This window comes from Salvelinus sp. IW2-2015, linkage group LG14 (genome assembly GCF_002910315.2).
Source record: "Salvelinus sp. IW2-2015 linkage group LG14, ASM291031v2, whole genome shotgun sequence".
In the NCBI taxonomy this organism is placed as follows: domain Eukaryota; kingdom Metazoa; phylum Chordata; class Actinopteri; order Salmoniformes; family Salmonidae; genus Salvelinus; species Salvelinus sp. IW2-2015.
In genome coordinates this window covers 1,682,933-1,693,737 of record NC_036854.1, presented here as the reverse complement: position 1 = coordinate 1,693,737, position 10,805 = coordinate 1,682,933, and the positions used below count along the sequence as shown (strand labels likewise).

General features: G+C 43.9%; 1 protein-coding gene across 1 annotated transcript in view; it reads right to left on the bottom strand.

The window, feature by feature from the left end:
• Window positions 1-435: 435 nt before the first annotated feature.
• Window positions 436-10,805, bottom strand: part of LOC111972875 (gephyrin-like) — a 16,014-nt gene continuing 5,644 nt past the window's right edge. The window contains 11 exon segments of the mRNA XM_070446755.1: window positions 436-1,784; window positions 2,776-2,872; window positions 3,267-3,370; window positions 3,475-3,539; window positions 3,647-3,720; window positions 5,384-5,471; window positions 6,283-6,404; window positions 6,821-6,975; window positions 7,234-7,291; window positions 7,970-8,086; window positions 10,722-10,777. Of these exon segments, the coding sequence (XP_070302856.1) occupies window positions 1,651-1,784; window positions 2,776-2,872; window positions 3,267-3,370; window positions 3,475-3,539; window positions 3,647-3,720; window positions 5,384-5,471; window positions 6,283-6,404; window positions 6,821-6,975; window positions 7,234-7,291; window positions 7,970-8,086; window positions 10,722-10,777 (1,070 nt within the window). The 3' untranslated portion in view covers window positions 436-1,650.

The following is a 10,805-nucleotide window of genomic DNA, read 5'->3' as shown; positions in this document are numbered from 1 at the left end:
AACCTCTTTGTGTATACATAACCTCTTTGTGTATACATAACCTCTTTCTGTATACATAACCTCTTTATGTATACATAACCTCGTTGTGTAAACATAACCTCTTTCTCTCTTCAGGGTTTGATCTTTCAATGGCCTATTGGCTTCTTCACGTAGGCTACCTCAAGATGCAGGAATTTAAGGGTTAAAGGCCCATGTTCATAATAGCATTGCTGATCTAGGATTTAATTTCTTATTTTATTTAACCTCTATTTAACTAGGCAAGTCAGTTAAGAACACATTCTTATTTACAACCCTGTCTATTCAATATAATGTAAAAAGGCAGCAGTCCTACTCTGAGCCACTTTATGAAAACAGGAACTGGTCATAAACTTGATCATGTTATTGGATCACCCTCAAACAAGGTGCATCAAAGAACAAAAATCACATTTTTTTTCCTTGAAATAGATTTTATTTTAAAAAAGGAAACCCAACAATCACTTTTTTTTTTACATAATGATCAAGGATTTTTATTATCGTAGTCTCTTTCATCAGTTTCATATCATTACAGAAAATGTACTATAGTACAGCGTTGTTCAATGTCTCCTCATTGCTTCAATATTGGTCATTTCCTTCAGAGTGCTGGTCACATATCTGTACAATATGGTTAATCTTCGTATTATTTTTTTCTGTACATTTTTTGTGAAGTCAGTTAAAAAGGCTGTCAGCACTTAAAGAAGCTGTTTCTTTTATTCTGTGTGTTTTCCCTCTTTCACTTAGTCGATCAAATAAAATACTGTTTTTGTTTTTCCCAGTTAACCACGCTCCCCGGGGGCAGAGTTGCACCTGGTCAGGTGATAAATAAGGAAGCTTCAGGGTCTGGGCAGGTTAGTGGATGACTGCCCCCCCCCCTTTCCAGCACCACCATTATCCCTGCCCAGGCATTTGGCACTGCGCACATAAACAAGACTCACAAGATAAACAACAAGCAAAGCTCTTTGTCAAGCCATTGTGATGCATACTAATGAGAGAAAAATAGAAGTGTGTGGTGTCACCGTTAAAGCGACACACCACAGAGGAAATAGACCTAGATTAAACCCTCCCCTCCTTCCTCTTACACGAGCACCGTGGGAAATCTGGAGTCTTCCTCAGGGTTTTTCTTGATATATAAAAAAAAAAGGATACTTTTTTCCCACTAAAATTAGAAAATAATATTTCTTATTTTTTTGTCCTGGCAGGCACCTACAGATCTATTAAAATGCTACTGCTATTGATAAGGTCTAGCATTGAACACACAAAGCAATTGCAATGAAAGGAACAAAGTTGCCTTACAATCTAACAATGAGAGTAAGAAGAAGAATCATAAGAATAATCATAAGAATATATTACAGAATAAATCTCTTTTTATAATTAGATTTTTTTCTTTGAAAGTTATATTTTCTTTGTTTGAAATACTATTATAATCTTTTAAATTAATCATATTTTTTTTGTATCATATGTACCTAGGTTTGTGATGGAGATGTTGACTATACCTCAACGTTATCCAAATCAAGAAAAACTAGCTGTGCCGTTGCATATTACAGAATAGTCAATGATATGTGGACATGCACCGTGAACCACCCATTCGAACCCCCTCTCTCTATGAAGCCATCTCAACGTCCCCCTTTGATGACATCATAGCCGGCCGATGACCATGACGTCGACCACCTCTCCCTTGTGCAGCTCCACGTATTGCTCTGTTTTTGGAGGTAGCATCAGGAGACCGTTGGCGCTGCGCATGCTCATCAGCCTGCTGCTCACCTGGTTACCTACAGGATGGAGAGAGAGAGAGAGAGAGAGAGAGAGAGAGAAGGAGAGAGAGAGAGAGAGAGAGAGAGAGAGAGAGAGAGAGAGAGAGAGAGAGAGAGAGAGAGAGAGAGAGAGAGAGAGAGAGAGAGAGAGAGAGGGAAAGAGATTGAGAGAGGAAGGGGAAAGAAGAGAGAGGGAAAGAAGGATGAGAGGGAAAGAGATTGAGAGAGGAAAGAGATTGAGAGAGAGAGAGAGGAGACAGAGAGAGGGAAGAGATGAGAGAGAGAGAAGAAGAGAAAAACGAGAGAGAGAGAGAGAGAGAGAGAGAGAGAGAGAGAAGGAGAGAGAGAGAGAGAGAGAAGAGAGAGAGAGAGAGAGAGAGAGAGAGAGAAGGAGAAGAGAAGAGAGAGAGAGAGAGAGAGAGAGAAGAGGAGAGAGGAGAGAGAGAGAGAGAGAAAGGAAAAGAGAGAGAGGGGAAAGAGATTGAGAGAGGGAAAGGGAGAGAGAGATAAAGGGAAGAAGAGAGAGAGAGAGAGAGAGGAGAGAGAGAGAGAGAGAGGAGAGAAGAGAGAAGAGAAGAGAGAGCAGAGAGAGAGAGAGAGAGAGAGAGAGAGATCGAGAGAGAGGGAAAGAGAGATCGAGAGAGGGAAAGAGAGAGAGAGCGAGAGAGAATAAATGCACTCCAGGCCCTCTGTCAGTGCCCAGTACCACACATGTCCAGGAGGATTACACCCATGACAGTCAGGATGATCTCACTACAACAGCATGCAAGGGAGTGAGAGCCTTCTAATACTACACTGTCTGAAAATAGTCACAGCCAGAGGGTTTGTTAGATGAGAGGACTATAGCTTACCCCTCTACAATTGCCCATGAACAAAGCCAGTGACCAGTCCATTGAGACTGTGACTATTCATTTAGTGTAGTCGTTTAGTATAGAAGTGTATCGCTCCTTATAGCAATGCACAACAGAATAGAAAATAATACAATACAATAGTATGGTTCCATCAGTACCTGTGCTCTGGGCCCATGGCAGAGGCTCCTGGTGGTGCCATGTCAGAATGCAGCGGTGGTACTCAGGGCGAGGGTCCAGCTTCACGTCACATGACAACTACAGGCGACAACCACACAATCAACAGGGCTCATCATGACATGATGACCTCATCATGACATCACATCAGGGTGTGTCCCCCAATTATCTCTCCTCCCTCCTGAAGTGTGCACTCGTTCACTACAATTCATACGCATGCATATTTTTTTTTTTACATATCCCAACTCCCCCTGAGCCAACCCACGGAGAGCGGGGTCACGGCCAGGGTCAGCCATTACCAACGGTGGCCGTAGGGTAAAGTGCCTTGCATAAGGGGACATCGACAGATTTTTCACCTTGTCAGCTCAGGGATTGGAACTAGAGAACTGTCCCAACGCTCTAACTGCTAGACTACCTGCCACCCTAAATGACCAAGTTAAGAAAGATTCATGGAGTCCTGTGACTTCGTTCTTACCCTGGCTTTGATGATGGTGGGCCGTGGGTCCAGGATCCCCTGCATCTTCCTCAAGGCGGGAATGACGAAGAGGTTACATGTCACCACAGCAGACACGGGGTTACCTGGGCCGGGGGGGGGGGGGAGAAAGAAAGAAAACAAGAGTGTGTTAGAAACCAGTCTGGAAACGATTGTCTGATTTCCTCTTTCTCTTTACTTTACACACTACCTGGGAGGGCAAAGATGAGTTTACGAACACCGTCCATGTCCAACGTGGCAAACGTTGTCGGGAGACTGATATGATGGGAGAAGAGAAGAAGAACAACAACATGGTCATCAATGAACAATCCATCCACCGGTTCACCTGTCCAGCCATCCCTCCCTTCCTCCCTCCATCTCACCCTGGTTTCATGAAGACTCGTCCAAAGTGGATCTGGGCATGAAGATCAATATCCAGCACCTGTTTCAGATAGTCCTGAAAAAGAGGATCACACAGTTTGGAGTCTTCTAAGGTACATATAAACATTAGACCAAAACAGTTCTAGTGTAGGTGTACCTAAAACCCACATAAGACGTGTGCACCACTGGGGTGTATTCATCAGGCACCAAGGTAACAACAAAAACTGACTGAAATTAGAAGAAAGTATCTGGATCCAATAAGAAACTGAAACTCTCATTTACATTTTTTTTGCTGCAAAATGTTTTCCGTTTTGGGCCCTTATAAATACAACCCTGTGCTGTGTGAGTCCACATAGTATGAACTCCATAATGTCATGTATCTACAGTACCAGTCAAAAGTTTGGACACACCTACTCATTCAAGGGTTTTTATTTTTACTATTTTCTATATTGAAGACATCAAAACTGTGAAATAACACATATGGAATCATGTAGCAACAAAAAAGTGTTAAATAAATCAAAATATATTTTAGATTATTCAAATTATGCACCCTTTGCCTTGATGACAGCTTTACACACTCTTGGCATTCTCTCAACCAGCTTCATGAGGAATGCTTTTCCAACAGTCTTGAAGGAGTTCTCACATATGTTGAGCACTTGTTGGCTGCTTTTCCTTCACTCTGCAGTCCAACTAATCCCAAACCATCTCAATTGGGTTGAGGTCGGGTGATTGTGGAGGTCAGGTCATCTGATGCAGCAGTCCATCACTCTCCTCTCTCCTTGATCAAATAGCCCTTACACAGCCTAGAGGTGTGTTTTGGGTCATTGTCCTGTTGAAAAACAAATGATAGTCCCACTAAGCGCAAACCAGATGGGATGNTCAAATAGCCCTTACACAGCCTAGAGGTGTGTTTTGGGTCATTGTCCTGTTGAAAAACAAATGATAGTCCCACTAAGCGCAAACCAGATGGGATGGTGTATCGCTGCCGAATGCTGTGGTGGCCATGCTGGTTAAGTGTGCTTTGAATTCTAAATAAATCACAGACAGCGTCACCAGGAAAGCACCCCCACACCTCCTCCTCCATGCTTCAAGGTGGGAACCCCACATGAGGAGATCATCCGTTCACCTACTCTGCGTCTCACAAAGACACGGCTGTTGGAACCAAAAATCGTAAATTTGGACTCATTAGACCAAAGGACAGATTTCCACCGTTCTGACTGATTGGCTCAAATGCATTAAGAAGGAAAGAAATTCCACAAATAAACTTTTAACAAGGCACACATGTTAATCGAAATGCATTCCAGGTGACTACCTCATGTAGCTGGTTGAGAGAATGCCAAGAGTGTGCAAAGCTGTCATCAAGGGTGGCTACTTAGAATAATCCCAAATAGGATTCTTCTAAGTACGTGATTCCATATGTGTTACTTCATAGTTTTGATGTCTTCACTATTATTCTACAATGTAGAAAATAGTAAAAAAAAAAAGAAAAACCCTTGAATGAGTAAGTGTGTCCAAACTTTTGACTGGTACTGTATGTAAAAATGTTAAATGTACTGTATATGTAACAAAATATCAAACACCACAATTCCCAATCCAAATAAATAAATGATCCTGTTCTGTGTGTGATTGTAATTAATCCAACATTTCCCCCACAACAATTCCCCACCCCGACCACAAGGTGTCAGAATAGTGCAATGTCATAACCAATGACCATTCATACTCACTATTTGCTCACATACCTTCTCTCCCATAGACACCCCTCCAGAGGTGATGATGACGTCAGCGCGGCTGATGCCCTCGTTTAGGGCATTCAGCAGGTCATCTGGGCTGTGGGGCCGATAGACAGAGAACAGTTACCATCACACACCATATATAGGGTTACAGAGGGATGGATGAAAGGAGGAGATGGAGGAAGAAGAGGAGGGTGAGGAAGATCAGGAGGAAGATGAGGAGGAAGTCGTCTGGGCTGTGGGGCCAATAGACAGTGAACAGTTACTAGTTACCATCACACACCATAGAGGAGGCGAGAGGAAGAGGAGAGAGGAGGAGGCAAAGTAGGGGCAGGAAGAGGAATATAAAACAAAAGGAGAGTAGAAAGAGAGGAATAGAAGGAGTATCAGGAACAGGAAGAGGAAGATGGTAGAGACAAGGAGAAAGATAATGAGATAAAGGGAGGACGAAGAGGAAGATGGTAGAGACAAGGAGAAAGATAATGAGATAAAGGGAGGAGGAAGAGGAAGATGGTAGAGACAAGGAGAAAGATAATCCAGATAAAGGGAGGAGGAAGAGGAAGATGGTAGAGACGAAGGAGGAAAGATAAGAGATAAAGGGAGGAGGAAGAGGAAGATGGTAGAGACAAGGAAAAGATATGAGATAAAGGAGAGAAAGAGAAGATGTAGAGACAAGGAGAAAGATAATGAGATAAAGGAGGAGGAAGAAGGAAGACGGTAGAGACAAGGAGAAAGCATAATGAGATAAGAGAGAAGAGAAGAACGTAGAGGACAAGGAGAAAGATAATGAGATAAAGGGAGGAGGAAGAGGAAGACGGTAGAGACAAGGAGAAAGATAATGAGATAAAGGGAGGAGGAAGAGGAAGACGAACAGAAAGAGGAGCAGGGAGAAGAGTGTGAAGTCCTACTTGTCTCCCACGATGCCCAGGTTGATGGTGGGGTATCCGTGCTCCTGGATGGTGGCGAGCAGCGTGGAACGGTTACTGTCCCTGATCTTTCCTGGGTGGAGGTCGTCCTCAGGGTTTAACAGCTAGAGACAGCAGGGGAAGTGTTCATTAGGTACCAAACGGAAGAAAACAGCCTGAAAACAGGGAGAGACTACCAGGATTTGTCCAATAAGAAAAGCTCATTTTCGTTTTCTGTTCCTAAATGTTTTAAAGGCCCAGTGTTTTTTAAATGTAATATCTGGGTAACAATGAAGTCATTTACTGTAATAGCTGTAATAGTTTGCTAGAATTTTTAACAGAAAACTTTCTCAAGCAAGAATTTAGATAGAAATATCTGGGACTGGTCTGAGTGGAGCGGGAAAGTGCACCAGAGCGGTGGATTATCCACAGTTAGGATTGTGGCGCCAGGATCAATCCGCCAGAGTGGAGGGTCTTAATGGGATATGAAACTTCAAAACTAGTTGTTATTAGCTGAGAGGTTTGGAACTCTCTGTCTCACTTCGTTGCCTGTGGACATGACGGCCACCACGGGGAACTTCTGCACCTCCACCTCGGTGACTCCTACGGTGGCCAGCAGGCCAATCTCAGAGGGGCCCATGTGGGTTCCCTTAGACAGGACACACTCCCCACGCTTGATGTCATGACCTATGGGCCTGGAGGGAGGGGAGACAAGGACGTTTAATAGGAAGGTTAAAGAGGTGGTATGTATACAGAGGAACATAAAAACACACTTTTATTCACTTACACACACACACACACACACACACACACACACACACACACACACACACACACACACACACACACACACACACACACACACACACACAACACACACACACACACACACACACACACACACACACACACACACACACACACACACACACACACACACACACACACACACACGGATGTCTTGTCCGGGACGGGCCTGTACGAGGATCCGCACCTCCAGCTCCTCTGTGCCCTGAGAAGGAGAAACCAAACACCTGTAAGGAGCTATTACACAAAACACCTTCCCTACTGTCATCACCTTCACTACTGTCATCACTTTCACTACTGTCATCACCTTCCCTACTGTCATCACTTTCACTACTGTCATCACCTTCCCTACTGTCATCACTTCCCTATGCATCACTTCCCTATGCACACCTCCACTGTCATCACCTTCCTCTGCCATCACCTTCCTACTGTCATCACCTTCCCTACTTCATCACCTTCCTACTGTCATCACCTTCACTACTGTCATCACCTTCCCTACTGCCATCACCTTCCTACTGTCATCACCTTCCCTACTGCCATCACCTTCCTTACTGTCATCCTTCACTACTCTTCCATTCAAAACACCCTCCCACCAGCCCTGCCTAGCCACACTGCAAGTCCCACGGCCCATGAACTTGACCCTACCCTGGAACTAGGCCCTATACCCTGGAACTAGGCCTATACCTGAACTAGCCCTATCTCCCTTGTTAGAAGCAGTAGCAGTAAGGTCCTGTGGGCCATTCTGGCTCAGACAAAGCTTGCTTCCTTACTTGATTTACTTTCCCTCCTGAATATATCCTTATATTTATACACCATCCCTCTAAGAGACCCTCTTTAGTCCCTCTCCATAGGGCTAAGGGCCAGGGGTCAAAGTGAGACTTACGTCCTCAGACTCACGGAGCAGCTCTGTATCCTCCACCTGCACCACAGCGTCTGCCCACAGGGGATAGGAGCCCCGTCGTCACCTCATCACCTGGCCCGGCATCACTGTGTGGGTGGGCTGCAGGGACAGAGAGACTGGTGCAAATATGCACACATGCGCACACACATGCATATTTACAGACACAAACCCACACGCACACTGCAAACATATCAGTGGAATGTCCCCTAGGCCAGGGGTTCCCAAACCCATTTAATATTCAAAAAGCTGTTTGATTACATCAAAAAAGTTATGTAATCAAAGGCTAATGTTTCCTGTCAGTGTGTGTATACTGTGTCATGTGTGTGTGTGTGAGATACTGTGTCATGTGTCAGTGTGTGATACTGTGTCATGGTGTCAGTGTGTGATGACTGTGTCATGTGTGTGTGTGAGATACTTGTCATGTGTCAGGTGTGACTGTGTCGTTGGTGTGTGTGTGAGATACTGTGTCATGTGTCAGTGTGTGATACTGTGTCATGTGTCAGTGTGTGATACTGTGGTCATGTGTGTGTGTGAGAATCTGTGTTGCAGTGTTATACTGTGTCATGTGTCACTGGTGATACTGTGTCATGTGTGTGTGTGTGTGAGATACTGTTCATGTGTCAGTTGGATACTGTCGTTGATGTTGCCTGCTTGGGTACTGCAAACCCATCCCCTCTCCCTGCCTCTCCCTTTCCACCACAACCCATGCGGTGATCACAGAGAGATGTCGTAAATTCCTGAGAATCTCCCCACCACAAACAGTATTAGACAGAGGGTAAACTTTCAGGACAAAGGATTCTCTTCCACCTCACAGAACTTGAGGTACAAACATAATTCATATTCCTGCAAAAGTATAAAGATCGGTGGAAGAGTCCAGCTATGAAACCGGTCCATTTGTCCCATGTGGGAAACTCAGGAGAGACGGGTTGCCACATTACCATACCGTGTTATATAATAAACTCAGATATGAGGTTTAACATCTGTTTGTTGTAAAATGAATGAGTGAGTATGATACTTTTGTATAATTGTGTAATATGATTTTGGACTGTTTAATTAAGAAAAATACAAATACCTTTTTGATTTGAACTAAATCCAAGGACCGCCTGAGCCCAGTAGTGGGTCAGAGACCATGGGCACCCCTCTCTGCTATCTGAATAAAAGCCAACTCTTAAGAAATTACCCCAGACCATGTTTCTCTCAATCACGAGAGGACAAAGGTTGCAGACCAGCTTACCTCGATAACGAGAGGGCCAAGGTTTGAGACCAGACTGCTGAATCTTTTAACCATCCCACGTGGTTAAACTCTTAGACGATATGAATTACTAGTCTGCAGCTAGGAATTCGGTATCATTGAACGCGAAGAAAGACAACCGCCGAAACATCCATTCTCTAACGAATGTCCCTCTGAACAATCCACAACCGAGACAGAACTTCACTCCAACCAAACGAACTTCTCTCCAACGACCAAGGCGACACACACACTGGACGAACTATATATATATATTGATTGCAATTGTTCCGAATGAGTGAGCGTTCATGTGTAAGGATTAGCATGTCAATTGCTATAATTATGGACTCTGTAGTGAATTCTTAGTCGAACGCAACTTCCCTTTGTCTAACAGCCGCCATGCCGGTTTAGCCCACTAGGGCATATTTTCTCCTATCTATTTCATGTAACTATTTTAAGTTTGTTTGTTTGTTTATGCATTTCTGTGAATTAATGTTAGTTAATATAAATGATTTAAGACAATTGATGTATGGATGACTCATAGTGAAGACTGGGTTCGTGCAGATCAACGATTTACGACGTTTGGAATGAGACTGACGTAAGGTAGAGTAAATAAATCATTAATTAGAAGACCATTGATCAGATATGAAATATCTGAAAGGTTATATTGGGAAATTATAACTTTGTAATCTAATAACTTTCCCTGGTGCCTCGAATTCATAGTTAATTAATTACGTTATACTCAAGTGATCGCGTATCCCTAATTATAGGAATCTATGATAAAAACTATAAGTCTTCAATTTAACGATAGCAAAGACACGACACTTGTCATGTGTCGGCAGTGTGTGATACTGTGCAGTGTCAGTGTGTGATACTGTGTGTTGGTCAGGGTGTGTGATACTGTGTCATGTGTGTTGTGTGATACTGTTCATGTGTGTGGTGTGTGATACTGTGCATGTGTTCAGGTGTGTGATACTTGTGTCATGTGTCAGTGTGTAGATAGCTGTGTCATGTGTCAGTGTGTGATACTGTTGCCATGTGTGTGTTGTTGATACTGTCCATGTGTCAGTGTGTGATACTGTGCCTGTGCATGTTGATACTGTGCTTGTCAGCTTGGGCCGGCGGTCCACCTATGGTGGAGTAGGCTGCTGGGTAATTTCAGTAAACTGAGTCAGTATGGGAGCGCTACAACACACACCACACACACACACACACACACACACACACACACACACACAACACACACACAACACACACACACACACACACACACACACACAACACACACACACAACAAACACACGCACTTCAATATACAATGTTGGTCCAGGGGGAATAAACGTTGAGGTTGTTTTTGATATATCGCTCTTCATGAAGGAGGGTACCAGCCAGGTGCTTCACCCTGAGTATAGACAGGGTGGTGTGTGTGTGTGTGTGTGTGTGTGTGTGTGTGTGTGTGTGTGTGTGTGTGTGTGTGTGTGTGTGTGTGTGTGTGTGTGTGTGGACCTGTTCTCCAGCCTGGGACTCTCCGATGATGAAGCGGTCGCCTGGGCCGTCAGCCGCTAAAAAGAAAATACATGTTTTAATGTA